Below are 21,717 nucleotides of genomic sequence, written 5' to 3'. Positions count from 1 at the left end.
TATGGATTAACTTAAATATAAGGTATTTTCTTTCGTTTTATAATATAATAGTTTAAAAATTTTCACCCAAGTGAAAAATATAATTTCAAAGAAGCCACCTATTGTACCTATTATTTTGTTCTCTCAAAACATATTCAGTGTATGATGAAAATGAAAAATAAAAGTATAATTGAAATAAAAATGATGTTATCTTGAAATTTTAAAAATGATAATAGACATGGTTTGTATATGCTTCGTAAAAATAATAAATAAAAAATAGTTTTTCTTTTTTTTTTTTATAAAAACACACAAAAAGGATAGAAGAGTAAACAGTATGATTCAAACAAATAAATGTATGTAATGATATGTTTGGTGAACTTAAATTTTAATTTCCTAACTCATGTTTAATTATACTATTTTAAAAAAATTCATTATCAATTAAATCTCCATTCTTAATAAATATAAATAAAGTTAAATTATGAATATTAATGAGTGTAACTATAATTAATGTAAAAATAGTAATTTTATTTATAATTAATGATAAAATTGAAATTAATTAAAAATCATTAATTTTGATGAATTAATCTTTTAAACCATCTTTATCTGCACTCTCCTTATATTGGAAATATGTATTTTTATCAAAAATCAAATAATACATCAGCGAGACTGTGTGTACGATACTGTTGCATCTGAGAAAAAAAAAATAAAAAGATACTAAAAGTGATATAATTGTTGAATTTACAAAAATTAAAAAGTTAAAGATATATTTTTTATCTTTAAATTAAATATATATCTAATTTATCTAAACACTTTTATAACAACCGGAGTTTTACATAGTGCTGTTATTTGTTGAAAGAACGTGTTACACGAGTTGAATTATAAATAAAATATATATAATTTAGTTTACAAAGTAAAGACAAAATTTAAAATAATTAAAAAAATATTTAGCAAAAAATTAAATTAAGACATTGAACAAAAAATTCAGTAAATATAACATGAAAAAGTTCCTATTTAATTATTTCTGAGCGTTTATCAACATCAATTTATTTATATTTTTTATAATAAATATATTTTATTTACATCTTATGAAGTCTAATTTTTTATCATGTTTTGTATAATTTTCTATATTTTATACTTTTAATAAATTTTAATATGATGAGAAATAATTAATCAGCTTTGAAGTTTATATAATTAAAATGTTAAAATTCATAATCATACCTAATATATTTTATTCCGAATTTCTCCTGAAAAAAATATATAACTACTCTTTAAAAAGTATTCATAAATGATTATTTGAATAGTCATCATGATTTATTTGTGTTATATATTGATATATAATTTATATTCATTTATCACATCAATAATGATGATCTTTAACTAAGTGAAATGAGGTATCGAGATTTTATATGTCTTTATAACTATCGTTAACAAAATTAATGTGAAAAAAAAGTTAACAATTGAAATTTATTAAAAGTATTTAATCTTTTATTTTCAATTAATATAAATATCTTCTTAAGATGTGATTTAGATTTATAGACATTTAATGAAATAGATAATATCATTTACTTGATGACATTGTGTTTACTTTGTTGAAAGCACAATATTTATTTTATCAACATAAAGATTTTGTGACGGAAAATAATACCTATATGACTTGTCAACAATTGTAGTGATTTTTACTGAGTAATATGACACACAACTGCATACATACTTTTTAATAAAATTTAATTATGAAAACAAAATAAAATAATAGTTTTATTTAATCATTTAATTGTATTTTGATATATTCAATAAATTTTGATTATAAGTCGAGATTAAACATAATTTAAATATTTTTTGTTTTACTTATTAAATTCAATTTTTAAAGATAAAATCATGTTAGATAAAAATCTAAAATTTCTTTAAAAAACGTTTTCATAAATATTATCTTTTAAAAGTTTATTCATATAAAACTGTAAGAGAAAAAATATTCTTTTTTTTCTTTTAAAAATCATTATGCGAAAAATTATCAAAAAAACATTTGTTTTATAGGAATTCATGAAGAGAGTTGGTATTTTAATTTGCCACATCATTCTTCATTCTTACAATTGAAGTTACACGGTGAAGTTGATGAAACGTTAAAGCCTAATGAGAAATATTTGCAAATAATTATTTGTTTTCCACAACTTGGAACCATTGATTAAACAGTGAATAAGATGGAGAATCGTGCGGGTCGCTATCGTTATTTGTCACACGCAATCTCATATTGTACTAAATTTGAGAAATAGTACGATTGGGAAAAATGGATCCCACAAAAACAAATATTGTCATCACATCAAGCCCAAAATGTATTTATTTATTACAACACAAAAATACCTTATCACAAACCAGAAAAAAATAAATACGAGTAATGACCACATGTCATGAACAAAAAACAAAGAAAAATAATTATATTCCTAGAACAATTAACGTAGCTGGTCCTTGCAAACTATGGGCCAATTCAATTCTAGGCACTTTATTTTATTTTTCTTAGTGGATGCATACTTACAGGGAATATCTATCTACTGCCCAATCTGCATGAAATATAAATTAACAAACCCATAATGAGTATAGTTAAAATTGTACTTTAATTACACTTTAAACTAAGAATAGAAATGTAAGATTTAATAAACTATTAAGTATGTAATAATTTTAAGTATTTTCAACTGAAATTTAATTAAAAAAATTTTGTTATGTAAAATATTCAATTTTTTTTTGTGTGTGTAAATATTCCATCACATGATTTTTGTAATTAATGAGATGGTGCGACTGTACAAAAAAATCACATTCATTATTTTTAATAAAAACGAAAATTATATCGAAGTAAAAAATTTTAGATATCACATTAAATAATTATAATACAATTTGAGACGAAAAAACTAGTAAACCTTTTTTACCATATAAAGCATGGAGGATACTCAGTTTTTTCTATTTCAAATTTTGAATCCAGAGTTTTCACTTTCTTTCAATATATTTTGCTTTGAAAAAATATTTATTTTTCCTGATACAAGTTTTTAAATCTTGAAAATATGGAAACAAACATGAAAATTCAAGAATTAAAAATTGAAACAGAAAATAAAAGAATCCAAAGCTTTGCAGAGACAAAAACAGCACTAGTACACCTTCAATGATTATCTAGGTTGAAAGTTAAAGTCAATAATGATTTTTAATTTGTTGAGAATATTAAAAAATGTATCGATAATACATACTCATCAAACCCGTATGGAGATGAGTTGGAGAAGATGTTTTTAAATGACTTGGTACGTTATAATTTAAAAATGATCAAATTTGTTGTCAAAGTTTTTCTATATTCTTTTAGCTTACGTTTAAATGCTGTAATGAAAACTTTTTTAAAAAAAGATAAACTTTAAACTAACTTTGTTTCTTCCTAATATATGAATCTTAAGACAATTTCGCCACGAAAAGAAGTTAGCTTACGCAACGAGTTTATATTCAAACTTTTAAAACAAATGTTATAAAAACAATTGTTCTTAATTGTATAATCTACTGAAAAATAGTATAAAAATATATTATTATGTATTCTGATGAATTTACTTATATTTTTTTTTTCTACAATACACAAAACAATGGAAAAATGAGGTTGATTGAGTGATACAAGGAGAAAAGAGAAAGTATCTTCATGAAAAAATATATTATGATTTGTGATTGTATATAATAGTATGATGTATATTTTAGTGTTAGTAATAAACGTAGGTGATTGGGATAAGAGATTTCATATTTAATACGCAGTTATTGATACATGATTTGGAACGTAATTATTTATAACAAAGATAATTACAAGATCCATGGTTTTGTTTAGAAAAACTAATATTTTACGTATCAGCAAGGATCGATGTTGACCAATTCGCAAGTTTACTGAATAACGGAGTTGATGATAAAGTAGAAAATAGATTTGGACTTTCAGTAATGTTTATAATATTATTGATGCAATTATTGTGCTTAATTATTTTTCTTAAGATCATAATGTGGGATGGTCATCAGGTACAGGTTGGTCAACATATTCCATATAAATTTAAATTAAAAAAAAATATATGTATTTAACAAGCGATGTTTAACATAAATTTATTAAAAAAATAGACAGAAGTGATATCATTTAGAAAAAAAATGCGTGAATTTAACTATGATTAATAATTGACATAATTTATAAGAAAAAAATTGTCATAATTAAAAAAATAATAAAGATTCAAAAAACAAAATTGATATTTTGTTTTAAACAAATGTTTTATTCGTTATATTTAAACTACGTTTTTTTTCTTTTTCTTTAAACACAATGCTAACAACAAAATTTAAGAAAAAAAATCTTATAAAGATTGGTCCATAGGTCAGATATTATGCAGGACAAGAAGAGAAATTACTACATTTTTTACGGAGAGTAAGTCAATAAAAAAATCATTATCCATTTCTTATGTAAGATAAGTGTCGGTCTAATTTACTTTTTGCGGGTTAAATGCAAAACGAGTTAAAATAAGATGAACCGGCTCATGTCGGTTAAAATTACTTATGTAAGTCAAATATAAAACGAGTCAAAAAAAAGACAAATCGGCCTGAAACCACCCTTAGCTTTTCTTTTAATATTTCTCATCTTTTTACTTAGTTTTAAGTTTTGATATGTTTTTTCAGTTGTTTTTTAAGTGTTCTTAAAAAAAGAAGAATATAATAACTTTTTTTAGTTTAAAATACAATATTTATACGATTTTTTCTTACTTTTTTTTCTGCATGACGATATATATGTATAAGAAGACATGTATTATGTTCGCTAAAATCTTAAAAGACTTGAATCTAATTTTGATTCTTATTGTTTTGTGATGCTAGCAATTCTTATTCTTATAAAAAATTAATTACGTATTTGATCATTTAATTTTCTAAAATGAAAAATGTTTGTTCATTATTAACATATTTTTAATAATTTTATAAAAAACGTTATTATATTTTTCAAGTATAACAATATCGGGTGACAAAACGAGCCAGCTTGACCCATTTTGAGCAGGTCCACCAAAAATAGGTCGGGCCAGGCTAGTCCGCCATTAACAAACGGGTTGGATATTGCAACCCATCCCGTCCTAGGTGGACTGACGAACTGGCCCACTACTTCTTTTATTTTATTTTAATTTTTAATTTTGTTTTAACTTTTTTTAAATATAATTTTTTTTGTAGATATAAATTTATTTATATGATATAAAAAGATATTATTTTTTAATTATTTTTATTTTTAAACATAAAAAAAAGGAGTTGGCGGACCAAGGCAGATTGGTCCACCAAATTGACAAGCTAAGCGAGCCAGACTACAACAAATTGATGGACTGGAAACTCTAAATCGACTTATCATTTTCTTGACAAACTGACAGACCTAACCGCTTTAACATCTAAATATCAGTTACTAACTTACACATATTATATTCAACTAAAATTGTTTGATTTTGAAAACCTTACATAATCAAATGAACTATTAACAGCATGGAAGGACTTCTAATTATTAACAAAATTTAAACTAAAATATAAATAAATCATTAAATAATTTGCAATAATTAATAGTATATTTTTATATACTTTTTTTACCGAAGTTAAAAGTAATTACAATAATTCATGGTTTTGTGCACGGTAAAAGATAGAGTAAAATTTTGTTCTTCATGTCAACTTTTGAAGATCTGCCTGTGTGACACCAAGGGCAACCACCATCATAGTAACCAACGTCTGTAAATTCAAATACATGATTTAAGTGAGAACATTAAAAGTAAAACCATTTAAATATACACAATTAACATAAATAAAATAATATTTAAAAAAAAACTACACTCATCATCTAAATACTAATTTTCCATTCTACTAATCTTTTCTCATTTTCATTTTCACCAAAATAATCTTTCAAACGAATAATAACACCACAAAGATTCACCATCCTTAAATTTTGTGACATTCTAAAATATTTGGGAGACTAATCCCATATTCTAAAGTTAAACAATGTGGTGACACATTAGTTTTAAAAAGGCATATTTAGAAAAGTTTCTTATAAGGTGTAAGGTATATAAATATTTATTATTACATTTTAATGATAACAAAACAACTATAGTACTTATATCATTTTTTTTATTTCATTTGCCACATAAAATCAAACCTTACATAGTAAGATATTAGATATGTGCTTTTATAAGGGTGTTCCTTGAAGGTCCTTTTAACATAGAAGGTCGTGTTTTAACTTTCAACCATTACTTGATGAATCTCTAGCGTATATGACATGTTTTTATTGGTTAAATGGGAAAGGGTATCAAAATCCTCTCTTTTAAAAGGTACCAAAGAATGTTCAGCAAATTTTAGAGACATGTCATTGAATTTATGTCATTGCTCATGTATTGTTACAATGCATGAATCAAGTAACATTATGAGAAAACAAAATGAAGAATTGGATTTACCCATTGCAATAAAAATAAATATAATAATTTGTGATTGATGCATTGAAGAAACCTAAAGCAATTGTAAATTGAACAGTCTGCAATAAAACTTACAGCCACTGCACATGCAATTAGTCCAGGTTTTTCTCGATGATCCATTTGCACAAATACTAAAACAAAAGCTCCAAGGTACCAAGGAACACCACCAAGAAACCAACCAATTATGAACCTTGCAATACAAAGAAAAGAAAAAAATAAATATTGAAATAAATATCAACAAGTTAAGGATACTGGTTTCTAACTCTTCCTTGTGATATTTTCTGGATTCAAGTAAAAAATTGAAAAATCAAAATGCCAAGAATTATAATAAGAGGGAAAGAAAACTCACAAAACCCAACCTACACCAAGTCCACAAAAGGGAAGTCTATGTTTTCTTTCAGGAAGGGCATAAACTTGCACAACATAAAAATAAATTGTCAAAAAATTCCATTCCATAAACATGCTCATGCATTAAAAAATAAAAATAAAAAAAGAGACAGAACATTTGCATTAATCTGATTTGTTTTTAACACACGAACATTACAAGATGTAAATTAAGAATGCATGTACCTGGAACAACATGATACTCTTGCTGTTGGTGATGAGAGGAGGAAGAAGACGAAGGGTATTGAGGAGGATAATAATTTGTGACGCCTTGGAAGAAGACGAAGGGTATTGAGGAAGAACACGAACATTAAATAATAAAAAAATAAAAAAAGAGACAGAAAATTTGCAAATTAATCTGATTTGTTTTTAATACACGAACATTAGAAGATGTAAATAAGTATGCATGTACCTGGAAAACCATGATAGCCTTGCTGTTGGTGATGAGAGGAGGAAGAAGACGAAGGGTATTGAGGAGGATAATAATTTGTGACGCCTTGGAATGTGCCATAATAAGGGTTGTCGCTCACAATTTCCTTGTTTTCCCCCTTCTCGCCCATCGTAGATACACTCTCACCTTCACCAAACCCTAATAATCAGATGTTGTTGGTGTGGATGAAATACACAAATTCATTGATTGGCAATTATATTAAAAAAATAATAACAGATATTGAAGAGTAAAAATATTTATTTTAAGGCTTAAATTCCTTTTTAGTCTTCATTTTCGTAGTGTTTGTTGCAGATGGTCCTCATCTTGACATAATGTTTTAAATGGTCTTCATTTCTACCGAATGTTTAAAATGATTCTCATTTTCGCAATTCATTTGGTCCTTTTTCTGTAACGCCGTTTAAATCATTAACGGAGAGCATTGTACGGATGACACAATTTGTATTAGGGTGTGTTACGTGTATTATACATATGGCTAATTAACGTTAATTTTCCTTAGGTCCTCTTGGTAAGATCTGGTAATATCATTTTATGTGGTGGATGGACGTCAGGATAGAGAGTTCTTTCCCATAAGACTTCACCATTGACTGAAAAGATGATGGATTGATACATTTCTTCATAGGTGGATCTCCTGAAGCATATTGGTATGAAGTACTCAGCATTAACATTCATGAAATTCATTGCTGCAATAGCATGGCAGCAAGGGAGCAGAAGCCATTTCCTACAACTGCAATACTGAGGACTTCTTATCAATCTGCTTCAGAAGATCCACCTACAAAGAAATATATTAATTCATCATCTTTTCAGTCAATGGTGTAGTCTTATGGAAAAGAACTCCCTACCCTGACGTCCATCCACTATATCAGAGGATCTTATCAAGAGGACCCAACAAAAATTAATATTAATTAGCCATATGTACAGTACATGTAACACAAAACTGTGCCACCTGTAGAATGCTCTGTTAATGATTTAAATGACGTTACAGAAAATGACCAAATAAAACACGAATTGCGAAAATGAGAATCATTTTAAACATTCGGTAAAAAATGAGAACCATTTTAAACATTCTGTCAAAATTAGGATCATCCACACTACGAAAATGAGGATTAAAAAGGTATTTAAGCCTTATTTTAATAAATATAAAACTAAAATACTTAAATCTAATTTGAGATCTTATAATTTTGTCTATGCAATTTTGGTTTTCATTTATTTGTCTATGCGATTTGGGTTTTCATTTATGATGCGCAACTACCATACGTGCACGTATCTGACACCTTAATACGTTTAGTTTTAAAAAAAATAATAGGATTCGATACGTGATAAATGCGCATGATATGAATATTGAAAAGTGTACAATAATTCATAAAAAAATATAATAAATATATGATTGTCATTATAAAAATATCACTATAAGAAAAACTTTCAAATAATGACCAATTTTAGTAACAAAAAATATCTTAAAGACTAAGCATTTTAGTAGTCAAAATATTGATAGCTAATGTTAGTGATCAATTTAGAAACAAATTCATAATAAAAATTATTTTAATTATCAATTTAGTCACCAATTATAATTTTTTTGAACTATTTTAGTTGCAAATAATTTTTAGTTTTTAAATTGGTACTTAAATTGGTCGCTATATAATGACTAATTATTTTTTGTAACTAAAATTTGTCATTATTCAAAGATTTTCTTGTATTGTACTATGACTTTATAAATTAAATACTTTACTACTTCATAAATAACGATAAAATATCCTAAAGTATCGGACACGGAACTAAGGTAAAATATTGGTGCATCATAGGTTTTCAGGAAAAGTATATTAAAAAATTTTCAGTTTTCTAAAACTGAATATCATTTTTTACTGTTAATAATCCATTCACCGTTATAACAATTTTAGATACATATTTACAAAAAGATATTAACAACCATGCTTAATTATAAGTTTTACCGTGTAAATTATGCTAGTATTTTTTGTTAGTGGGGAGATAATATTAATTTAAATAAAATAATTTGAATAAAAAATATGTTTAATTATTCTCATAGTCTCTTTCTCTTTAAAACTATTAAGTTGGTTATGTAATTTTTTTCCAAATTTCAATTTGATCTCAATTTTTTAAAAATTAATACAATTTTATTATTTTCAATAAATTTTTTAAAGTGATCAATTATTTTTTATTAAAATTGACACTAAAATTATATTTAGTTATATTAACAAAGAAATTATCTTTATTAATCATTTCAATTTTAGTAAAAAATATTAATAATTTCAATTTTAGTAAAAAATTATTGATCCATTTAATGAAATTTAATGAAAATACCAGTTCACATATAAATTTTTTAAAAATTGAAATCAAATTAAAACTAAAAAAATTGAATGATTAATTTGATATTTTTTAAATGAAAATAAAAATTAAAAGAATAATGAAACCTAAGAAAATATTTGTATCTAAAGTAGATTACATTGACCTGTCAAATATTTCATCAAATTAATTTAAGTATCTTTCATTATGCGCGGAGTTTCCCGTAAATGGGTCATGCGTTTGTTATGGCCCAAATAATCCAAGTCCAAGGAAATAATACAAGTCGAACTTCCAAACCCTAAAACTGCCACCATTCTCATTTTTGTGCACAAACAGAAAACCTCCAAACTCTTCAATTATACGACCCAGTTTGAAAAGTCTGAAGTTGAACCATAGATCTTAGTGGATTTTGTTCAATTCCTCCGAAGCATGACGTAGTTAGGGATGACAAATGACGTATTATATGAACCCGTTTTCACATTAACTAAGGATATGAATATAAGCAATACCTAATTTTTTAATTGGGTATGTATAATAATTAAATATTTTTTATCTCATATATTTAAATAATTTTTTTTTAATGAGAATGTTTAACTTTCAATTTAAATCAATAGCAACTCAAATATGAAATTAGTCACCATTTTCGTAGAACAATCAAGCAAACTTAAGACCAAGTTTAGCAAAAGAAGATAATTAGTCACCATTGCAAGCTACGAAGAAACAACCAGAATTTCCAAATATTTGTTATCAATTAAAACACTGTTCAATATGACTAAAGAAAAACACTAGGAGTTCTGATAGCAAAATATCAACATGGCATTTCAGTTTGGTATGGAAAATAAAATATAGCAACTCCAGTACTTAGAGCCTTCTACCTCTCCTGCCACTCTTTCTACGAGTGCTATCCGAAGGAATGGGTGTCACATCCTCTGAACAAAGCAAGAAAAATAATTAATATTTCATCTAACAATCAAATGCAATACAAATGAAATCAATCAGAAAACACAACGACTACAATGAAATATTAAAAGAAAAAACAACAGCAATTCAAAGTGAAGTTGCCCCAGTTGTCAACATACTATTAGAAATATAAGCAGCACAAAATATGAGAATGCTTTTCACTAAGCAGAAATCAGTGGTTTTCATAAAAGGAAAATTACCTATACGACCAATTTTCATTCCTGAACGAGAAAGGGCCCTGAGAGCTGATTGGGCACCAGGACCAGGTGTTTTGGTCTTGTTTCCGCCAGTTGCACGGAGCTTGATATGAAGAGCAGTTATGCCCAGTTCCTGCTCCAGAAAATATGAAAAACTGCATCAATCTTGACGACTTCACATAAATAATACTGTTAATGCAGAGATTTCCCTTTCCATGACCATAACAATAGACTAGTTATACTGGTTGACGAACAAAACGATCGTGTAAGCTATCTCGGTTAATATAAGTAAAAGCGAAGCCTGCGTACCTTGCATCGGGTAGCAACATCCTGTGCTGCAAGCATGGCAGCATATGGAGATGATTCATCTCTGTCAGCTTTAACCTTCATTCCACCTGAGGTTAGAAATCAAAGACATCAATGAAACAATTGTCCAAAATCCACGAAAAAGGTTAAGAACAAGCCAAATTTCATCGAATGTTTTGCTTGGTGGTGAGATAAAAATGGATTCCCAGTTTTTCTCTATATCCACTAAAGAGTTTAATTGAAATAAAATTCATTTAAAGACAAAGATTGTTGGCTTGTTCAAATACAAATGTACCCAGAGTTCCATGAATAGAAAAACTCAAATATCATTAAGTATGATGTAAAATAAAAAAAATTACAAAGGGGCAGGCCCTATCACTAAGCTCACTCCATCGGGGAGTGCGGGCATGCTACCTAAGTTCCATGGATCTAACGACTAGGATATACAAGATGAAACGAAAAGCTAAAGGAATAGAAAAAAAAAAAAACATATTTACACAAGCACCGTTGAACCAATGTATGGACTTTTTCAACTTCAGTATCATAGAAAAAGATAAAATTCACTAAAAATTTGGAAACAAAAAGCAGGTAAATGATGCCAACATAAGATTTATGAAAAAAAAGGTCAACAATTTTACTAGTTCATGAAAGTGAAGAGTACCAGTAATGCGGACAAGGGTTTCCCTCCCAGACAGATCAGTGACATGCTGCAATTATGAAATATCAAGAAATTAACATTCAGGGTTCAGCATCTGATAAGTTGAAGCAAAAGAAAGCTGAATGTACTGACAATGAAGGTGTCATTGAAAGAGGCAAAGATGCGAGCGACACCAAAGGCGTGTTCACCGTCTCTAACGGCTGGTCCAAGAGTCACGTTTTCCTCTTTTGGCTCTCTGACCTTTCTCCTCGACTGCACAACAACAAAATTAAAATAAAAAACCCTATTAAAATTGCAATCTTGCATTCCCAAACAAATCTCAGAGTTCTCAATCCTTTGATCAACGAAAATCCATGTGCAACTACAAGACACTTTCCCATATACGTACCATGATGAAGAGCTTCGTAGGTTTTACAGTTGTTACTGCGAAAACGAAGAAGGAGCAGCGTTAGGGGTTCAGAGATAATCCTCAACCTATTGTATTTTAGCTTGGACTTGGGTTGTTTGGGCCAACGCTGCCACTAGGGCCCGTTTATTAGGTGAATCTATTTTATTCATAATTTTTAAACTCTTCACTCTTTTTATATTTTCAATTAAATATTACTTAATGTATAATAGGTTATTCAAATTTATTAGTCTTCTCAAAATTCAGATTCAGATTCAAAATATTATACAATTAATTAGATTTATGCTTGATTATTTAATTATTTTATTTAATAAAAAAATGAGATGGAAAGGGTAACAACATTACTTGAGTTCACATGTTGAATAATAGAGATAACTTGTACAGAATTCATTTTGAATTCCTAACATGTGGAAAAACTCATGGAATCAATTGCAGATGTTTGAATAAATTTAGTAAATGAACTATTAAATTGAAAGAAAATAATGACAGAAAAATATTAAGTTTAATTAAATCATAGTTGTTTTTATTGAAACATATTATAATATTTCTTCATTTGATAATAATAATTTCCAACCCATTTAATTGTCTAATATTATCCAATTGAAAAAGGCTAATAATTTGAAATATCTTAATATTAATAAAGTAATTAAGATGAACAGAATTTATACGAAAAAGGGTTATAAACATCTCCTTTTAATATTAGTTTATATTACAGAAAATTCAAATTGTAAGTTTATAAAAAAATATTTTTATTTAACTAATTCAACCACAATTCTCAAATGTTATCAAAGAGAAGGTAAAATCTTTGGGTCGTTCAGTAGTTAATCCCCTTTGAATTATTAAATTTAAAGAAAATTATGCAGACAAATGAAGTTTAATTAAATCATAATTTGTTAATGGAAATATATGAGAAGAATGGCATGCTAATATTTGGTCATTTAATCGTACTTATTTCCAAACCATTTAATTGTATAATATTTCCAAACTTAAAAACGCTAATAATTTGAAATAACTTAATACTCGTAAAGTAAATAGGATGACTAAATTTTGTTCAAACAAACATATAAACATCTCCTTTTAATATTAATTTATATTATATTACAGATAATTCAAACTTTAAGTTTATTAAAAATTTAAATTCATTTAACTAATTACACCACAATTCCCAAATGTTGTCATAAAGAAGATAAAATCTATGGGCCTTTCAGTAGTTAACCCAAGAAAGGTGAGCCCGAACCCGAGCCCAGTGTCCGAAATTAAAACCTAGGGTTTCAAGCCTCTTTATATGCAAAAAAACCCTACTTTCTTGCTCTTCATCGTAGCGCCAGACTGAGAGGGAGGGAGAGAGAGAGAGTGTGATCTTCGTTTATTGTCTTCTCTCAGAAATGGTTACGTTCAGGGTTTGTATAATCAACACTATTTGGCGTTCGATTTCGTGGAACTATGGTAGTGATTTTCATCGTTTGATGTTTGTTTTGGTTTTTTGCAGTTTCATCAGTACCAGGTCGTTGGGAGGGCTCTCCCGACGGAAACAGATCAGCACCCTAAGATTTACCGCATGAAGCTTTGGGCTACCAACGAGGTTCGCGCAAAATCTAAGTTCTGGTAAACACATTTGGCTTTCGTATATTCTCTGATTTTTATAGATATGTTTTTTCTTTCATTTTCTTTTGAGTGTTCCTTTGTGCAATGCTCATCTTGCGCTTGATGACTACGGATTTTGTTAGAGGGTATTTGGATTTAGTTAACTTCGTTTATGGATTTTGTAGTTTATGTTCTTTTAATGTTTTAGTTATTTTTCCTTATGGTTAGGTATTTCTTGAGGAAGCTGAAGAAGGTCAAGAAGAGCAATGGTCAAATGCTCGCAATCAATGAGGTAATTTTTCTCTCATACCTTGTTATGCGTTTAATTTTTTTTTATCTTTTTAAATTCGCAATGCTTATAATTGATGTGTTTTTCAAGTGGTCGAAACTTGTGATGAAAAGCCGCGATCTCATGGGCATTTGTTTGTATTAAACTTCTTTTGTTGCCTTAGAGGACATGGAATTTACATATAATTTAATGATGATATAATTTGGTAGCATTGGGTGGTTGTTGGTGTTTTCGAAGCAGATTTATTTATGAGTTTTGCCTTATGTTGGTGTCAGTATTGCGCAGTGTGTTTGTTTGGCTATGTTGAGATATCTAATTAAGTTATTGTTTTGGTTAGTTGGTTTCTGTAGTCTATGTTCAATGTCAATACATTATAAACATTTTTGTGAAATTTTGAAGTATACCTTAGATTTCTCTTATTCATTTTTGTAATTGAGGACTAAGGTGTATTTAATTTATTTTTCATTCAAATACTTAAAAAATGTATTGGTATGGTTTTATCATTGATACGTTTTTGTTGTTGATCTATTCTGAGTACTTTTTACTTGCCAAGTAGATCGTTATTTCGCTTAAGACTGTCTTTTAAAGGCACTGACCTCATTTCAAGCCTTCTTTTGTACAATTTTTCTTACCTCAATTTGGCTTTCAAAGAGCTGGATAGAGTAAGGTTTAATTAAAGTTCTTACTGTTTTGAATACATTCAGTGATATTGTTTTCTGTTGTGAAATGGCATTTTAGTTTTAACAGTTCATAATGAACGTACAGAAGTATTGTAATGTTTAGGTTAGATGCTTTTGTTGTCAAAACACCATTTTATTTGATATTTACATTTGTACTGTTTGCTTTCTTTTGGCGTTCTATTTTGACCTTTTACATATGTATGTTCTCTTGTCTACCTATGTTAATATTGTTTTATTTTGCAGATTTTTGAGAAGAACCCAACAAAAATTAAGAACTACGGGATATGGTTGAGGTATCAGAGTAGGACCGGTTACCACAACATGTATAAGGAGTACCGTGATACCACTCTAAATGGTGCAGTTGAGCAAATGTACAATGAAATGGCTTCTCGTCACAGGGTTAGGTGCCCTTGCATCCAAATCATCAAGACTGCCACCATCCCAGCCAAGCTTTGCAAGAGGGAGAGCACCAAACAATTCCACAACTCCAAAATCAAGTTCCCATTGGTGTTCAAGAAGGTTAGGCCACCATCTAGGAAGCTGAAGACCACATACAAGGCCAAGAAGCCCAACTTGTTTATGTAATGTGGTTGTTGATTGAGTGACAGGAAACGTACCAGTTAGTTGTTTACTTTCAGATTTTGTTTGAGGAATTTTGGACTATTGTTTTTGGGTTAATCTGTTATCTTTCTGTTGGATATTTTCTTGGTGATCTTTTTGATATTTGAGTAGAATGAAACAAATTTATATAAGTGTGTATCCAAATCTTATTATTGCTTAATATCGGCTAGAATGGTTACCCGGTCAGAGGAAACAGATTTTTTTCCATCAATTAACTCCAAAATAACAAGTAATCGTGGATGTTGAAAATGTGGCCATGTGATTCATTGGGATTTTCTGAATTTTGAATGGTTTTTCGTGTTACAAATTTGTTCTGAGGGAGATATAATCCGAAATCTTCCAATCTGATTGTGTTTTACCTTGGTAGTGTCTTCCGTACAGTAATTCAATTTTAATTAGTGGAAAGCTAGAGATTAAATAAAGTGGTTGACTTCGTGGACAATTTTCTATATTTTTCATTCAATTTAAAATTTTCACTGCTGTTATGTTTTTCATCCTCTTCTACTTTGCAAACTTATGTTTTTAGCTAGTTATACTTTATTAAGCTTACGTAGTTCATTAGACTGGTTTCGAAGTAACCCATCGGGTTGGAATATTTTAAAGAAATAAAAACATAGGGTTTTTGTCCAATATAATTTGCATCCTAGTTTTCTGTTTTTTTTAATTATTTTAAGTCAAAATTCCATTTTGGAATTGTCACATTCCATTAAAATTTTGTGCAAAATTTAGTCGAAGATTCTTGATTATACATTTCTCTATGTAAATAGGTAGGTGAAGAGTTTCAGATATCATTAATATTGTTATATAATCTATTACGTAAGCATATATTAACTATTTATCACTTTTAATCTGCATGAGTTTGAGGCTTGAAATATTAGAGTATACTCTTCCTTTGGGTGCGTCAGACATTTGTAACAAAGATCTCTAACCAGTGGAGATAGTTGCCATCCAAAATTTTTCACTTTATTCTCTCTGATCAATATAGGAATTTTGGTAAGTTCATATAGCAGAGATGGTGACAAGCTAGTTAGTATCAGGTTAAAATTAGTTGAAATATGAAGAGAATAGAGTTGTGCTGTTAAACGACTTCGTTATGCTTCGTTGGCCCCTTTTTAGAAGCATGATATTTGATCAGTTTTGTCCATTTCTTAAATGGGTTTAATTTTATATTTGGATTGTATATTGGTTCAGCACATTATTTTTGCCCACTTTAAAAGATCTTTAAAAGGTTAAATAAAAAATTTTAAATTCAAATTGTATTAATGAAATGAATTTTAATTTTATATGTTGATTTAACGTAAAGGTTAATATAATTTATAATACCATTAAAAAAAGTAATATTCTGGGATTGAGGTGAGAAAACAAGATAATAATCCATTATATCACAAAGTTAGAGAAAACAAAAGAAAGCTTGATAACCGTATGTCTGGGCCCAATAAGAAAACTCACACTGGTAGCCTTCATTCAGGCCCAACCCAGTATTTGGTGGAGAAACTTACTTCACTTCATTCAGGCCCAACCCAGTATTTGGTGGAGAAACTTACTTCACCAGCTTAACCATTGTTTAAAAGCTAAAACACTACCGATGCAATATTTGATTTTATGAACTGCCACCTTTTTTTATCTTTATCATCTTATTTTTATATTTAGAAATCCCTAAATCCCCCTCAAACTATAAATTATTCTATCTATACTAATTTTTCACAGTATAGATATAATCTTTCAAAAAATATTGAAATAAGAACCATTTCATTAAAACTTATCATTATTTGGTGTAATTTTTAGAGTTAATAAAATTGAAAACAGTGCAATTGAATCCTTATTTTCGTAAAAAAAAATATTCAAATTGTGGTCAATTCATTAAATATGTTTCTACAATTGTAAGTTAATTTTAGTTAAGAAGAAGTCAGCCAAAAAAGAAAAAAAAGAAGACTGTCCTCTGTTTGAGATGAATTGAATTGATTATATTTTGTTCCGTGTGCATCTCAATTATTTTGTGTTCATAGTGTCATAAAATGGTTGTGTGGGTTTATATAAATGATTTTGCAGTGTGAAGTGAGTTATAGGACCTTGTACTTGGAACAATAGTTTTAGTTTCTCTTATTCGGTAAATGGAAACGCAACATTTGCATTGTTGACATTAAGAAAAAGCTTTAAAAGGAAAGGGTTTTTGGACTATCCCTTTCGCAGCGAAACAGATTGCTTTCATTGCAATGCTTCCAGGTACGTTTTTTCACAAAATTTGGAATGCATGAAAAAGCAAGAAAGTGATTCTACAAATTAAGTGAGTCAAACGTGTACTTCGCACTCTATTCAAGATATTCCTCAGTGACAAAATCAGAACCCTAACTTCCTCAATCAAAACAGAATAAACACACCACTTGTGTCTCTCCCTCTTCACTTTTCTCTCCACCACCACGTTTCTTTCGTTACAAGTATTCAGTCCCTTTCAAAATTTTTTTCTTCTTTTCACATTGCAAATGAAAGGTGATTTCGTGAAACGTTACACAGAACGCATTAATGAAAAAAATGAACTTTGATTGGTCTATCTCAACCTCGTATATGTTATGTTATGTTCTTTCTAAATGTTTTAGCTTTCTATTTATTAATCATAAAGAAACAACAACCGGCGGGGATAGCTCAGTTGGGAGAGCGTCAGACTGAAGATCTGAAGGTCGCGTGTTCGATCCACGCTCACCGCATTTTAGTTTTATTTTTGCTGTAATGTTTATACATAATGGTAAGAAAAACCCCATTTTAGGCTGTGATAGACATTTATTTGCAACAAATCTGAGAAGAAGAATAAACATGTTGTTATGATGGGGGACAGGGTCGCCATTATAATATGTGCTGTTCTTCGACCAATAAATATTCTTGATACGCACTCAAAGAGGGTTCAGGATTATGTAGTTTTCATCAAACTTGCAAATAACATCGCTTCGTGCAGTTTTTCACTTTCCTACATCCATTAGAAATGACAATTTTAAGGAGACATAAGAAAATGTAAAAAGACAAGGAAAGAGGTTGGTGGGGATGGTTCAGTGTTCCAATAATAAAGCAAGCAAGCAAGAAGAGAAGAAGAAAACTGCAGTATTGAATGGACAGAAAATTGGGGCATTTAGGTGTTAACGTGACCCTCTCAAACCCATCATCTGCATAATGGATGTCTAGTAAGTAGGAGCAATACAACTAGTGTCAAAGTTTGTAGCTTTACTCTCATCTTTGGTCAAACTCCACCTTTTATAGATCATTTCCTCTTACTTCCCATGTGCTCTTTCTTTGTGTATTTTTATATCAAATTCCACCTTTTATTTTTATAAATAATCTAATCACAAAAATGACGATTTTACATGTTGTGCGCGATTATATTTTGTTGGTGAAAATTGATAATTCGAGTTACAATCGATTCATAATATTTAAATTTATACGTTCTTAAATAAAATATATATATATTAACTAATAATAATTATAATTTTTGACCAAATAATAAATACTCAATCCAAAATTTGAAACAATGATGATGAAAGAATATATACCGAACCATATGTGAAGCTGGGGCAATGTCTACCTTATACGTCAAACAAACCCTGAATAAATAAAATCACCGACATTTTTCTCTGACGTGAGTGCGTGAAAATATCACAAAGTTTGAGCACTCACGTGGGACCCACTGTCTACCTGCATACCGCTTCTCCCGGTTTCTCAACCACGCTTTCCACCGGCTGCATCCGGTCATTTTACTGAAAGCCCAAGCATGATCCCCTGATAAAGAAAATTGAAAATTCAAATGTATAAATAAATATTATTATAATATAATAGTAATGCTTTAAAAGGATTATTTTACAAAAAGTTGTTTAGTCACATCTTCCAATTGTACGGACACAGAGATCTTCCACTCAGTTAATTTCACACATCTCATCTAGCCGTTGGAATTTTTTAATTTTCCACAAAAGCTTCTCACGCGCTGCTCCTCTGCGTGTGGTCCACATGCATGCAAGTACATTGTTCAGAAAAGTGGAGAAGTGAGGGAGTTTTCACATTAATATATCAAAATAATATTAGTGAAAATCTATTAATTTTTTTATTGTAGTAAAAAATAATAAAATTAATAATAATATTTTTATTATTGTAGTTGTCAAATTAAATATAAATATTTTTTATTATATAATTATAAAGATTTTTTTAGATAGTTTTTTAATTACAAAATTATTAAGTTTTAAGAAAAGGTTGAATTGAGAAAAATCATTAAATCTTAAAAAGTAGTTATTTGAAGAAAAAAGTTGATAAAATAATAATTTTAATATAAAAAATTAATTAAAGAATAAAACAATAAAGAAGATGTGAACATCGAAGAGAGATATTACTAAGGTAAATTCGGATGCGATAATTAAATAATATTATACTAGTAGATAATTAATATTATTAAGTTAATATATAAAATAAAATTATATTCATTAAAATAAACTAAATTTAATAAAGAAAATGAGATAAAATAAGGTGCCGATGAATGGAAAGAAAAAAATAATTGTTAAGCCAATTATATAAAAAAACATGTAAAAAATAATAATTATTTCTTAAAAAAAATAATTCATAATAAAGGATGAAGAATAATAATTGTGGCAAAGAGAATTCTCTTTATAGATGATCAGCAGACATAAAAGTGTAGTTGCCCTGTATGTGTGATTTTTTAAAATTTAAGAAAAAAATTAAAAATAATAATAAGAAAAATATAAATGTTAGGATAAAAACTATATATATAATAAAATAAAAATAAAATAAAATAAAATTCATGAATTTTTTAAAATCAATATAACAATTACTGGATCAATAATATTATAAAAAGTGAAATTAAATTTATGAAATGTGTACATAAAATGAAATTCTCTCATATATATATATATATATATATATATATATATATATATATATATATATATATATATATAGATTTACTACTAAAAATTCTCGTATAATAACGAAATTTTTTTGCAAATTTGTTAAAAATATTAGTAAGAAAAAATTCTCTTAAAATAGATATATATTTACTATTAAAAATTTTCATATTAAATGGAAATTTTCTTACGAATTTGTTAAAAAGATTTGTAAGAAAAGATTGTTTCCTGCTATCTTTTATAAGAATTTTAATTGGTAAGTAATTCCTTTGTGGATAATTATTTCCTACAAAATTATAAAATTCGCAAGTATTTCTTACAAAATTTGTTGCGAAAAGTATTTTATACAAAATATTTTGCAAAAAAATTGACAGCAATTTTCTGTAAATTTTTTTTCATAACAAAATTTAGAAGTACTTTTTACAAAAAAAAATTTAAAACAAAATTGACAGAAAATACGAGTGTTTTTTTAGTGATTATAAGTTATAGATACATATAAAAATAAATATAATATAATATAAATACTGTTCAATTCACACTACTAATTAAAATTAAATATAATTTCTCATTTTAAAATAACTCCAGAGAAAAACTTCTGAAATATTCTATTAAAAATAATATTTTATATAAAAAAATTAAGTTAAAAATTACATTAGAATATTATTGAAAATGTGATCAAATTATAATATATATTATTTTATTATTTCATATTTATAAAATAAAAAAATATTTATTTTTAAAGTTAATGTACAATTATAATTTTTTTCAAATTTTTATATATTTTAATTCCAAATTTTAAAAATAAATTAATAAATTTTAAATTTAATTCTTTAATTATTTTTTACATGTTAAAAGACATTAGATTAATATTTAAGTAAAAATATGTTAAATACTATAAATAGTTCAAATGTTAAGTATGGTTATCAATGATTAAATTTTGTGATCAAACTGTATATAATAATATATTTTTAGACATTCTCACTATCACTTGAAAAGATAAAAATCTTCTTTTATATATTGTTTATAATTTCACCTTGTTATATCTTTTTGTTCGAAGTTTGTGGTAACATATATATTTTGTTAAATTTCTCTTTTTAGGAATAAATTAAATGATTTACGAACATTATTAATTACTTATCTTTCTTAGGAATATATTTTTTAAAAATAAAGTATTTTAAAAAATAATTTTAATTAAAAGGGTTAAATATGTTTTTAATCCTTCAAATTTTAGTGAAATTTTGAATTAACATTTTTTGGAAACCTTTAACCAATTTAATCAATTGTTTTTAGAAATACGTAAATTTAATATTTTTTATCAAATTTTATTAAGTTTATTTAACGTTCAAACATATTTTATTATAACATTTTAGTTTGTTTACACTGTTTGACACACGTTCGTTTTAATGTTAACTAAAAAACGTATTTGAAACATCAAATAAACTTATAAGTACTAAATCCGTATATTTTTAAAAATAAAAAACTAAAATAATTCAGGTTTCCAAAATAAACTAAATCAAATTTTTACTAAAGTTGAAGTAAAAAAACATA

The 21,717-nt window shown here is 27.4% G+C and overlaps 3 protein-coding genes and 1 non-coding gene across 4 annotated transcripts; 2 read left to right on the top strand and 2 right to left on the bottom strand.

Moving 5' to 3' along the window:
- Positions 1-5,551: 5,551 nt before the first annotated feature.
- On the bottom strand, positions 5,552-7,450 carry LOC114186676 (large ribosomal subunit protein eL20z-like). Its single transcript, XM_028074653.2, has 5 exons — positions 7,240-7,450; positions 7,014-7,097; positions 6,793-6,856; positions 6,519-6,633; positions 5,552-5,709 (listed from the first exon to the last, which is right to left on the bottom strand). Exons 1-5 carry the CDS (start codon positions 7,385-7,387, stop codon positions 5,644-5,646), a joined length of 477 nt encoding a protein of 158 aa, XP_027930454.1. The 5' UTR covers positions 7,388-7,450; the 3' UTR covers positions 5,552-5,643.
- A 2,801-nt stretch (positions 7,451-10,251) lies between these two features.
- Positions 10,252-12,219, bottom strand: LOC114187419 (small ribosomal subunit protein uS11). Its single transcript, XM_028075674.2, has 6 exons — positions 12,086-12,219; positions 11,830-11,949; positions 11,701-11,746; positions 11,043-11,128; positions 10,737-10,866; positions 10,252-10,505 (listed from the first exon to the last, which is right to left on the bottom strand). Exons 1-6 carry the CDS (start codon positions 12,086-12,088, stop codon positions 10,438-10,440), a joined length of 453 nt encoding a protein of 150 aa, XP_027931475.1. The 5' UTR covers positions 12,089-12,219; the 3' UTR covers positions 10,252-10,437.
- Positions 12,220-13,350: 1,131 nt separating this feature from the next.
- LOC114188773 (large ribosomal subunit protein eL20) lies at positions 13,351-15,408 on the top strand. Its single transcript, XM_028077412.2, has 4 exons — positions 13,351-13,503; positions 13,593-13,708; positions 13,916-13,979; positions 14,900-15,408. Exons 1-4 carry the CDS (start codon positions 13,489-13,491, stop codon positions 15,239-15,241), a joined length of 537 nt encoding a protein of 178 aa, XP_027933213.1. The 5' UTR covers positions 13,351-13,488; the 3' UTR covers positions 15,242-15,408.
- A 2,498-nt stretch (positions 15,409-17,906) lies between these two features.
- TRNAF-GAA (transfer RNA phenylalanine (anticodon GAA)) lies at positions 17,907-17,979 on the top strand. The gene has a single exon. It is a non-coding gene; the product is annotated as a tRNA-Phe (tRNA).
- The last annotated feature ends 3,738 nt before the right edge of the window (positions 17,980-21,717 follow it).

This window comes from Vigna unguiculata, chromosome 6, assembly GCF_037176805.1.
Source record: "Vigna unguiculata cultivar grain cowpea cultivar isolate G323 ecotype 2 chromosome 6, ASM3717680v1, whole genome shotgun sequence".
Classification (NCBI taxonomy): domain Eukaryota; kingdom Viridiplantae; phylum Streptophyta; class Magnoliopsida; order Fabales; family Fabaceae; genus Vigna; species Vigna unguiculata.
Note: the sequence above shows the minus strand (reverse complement) of the source record. Positions and strands in the feature narration are given on the sequence as shown.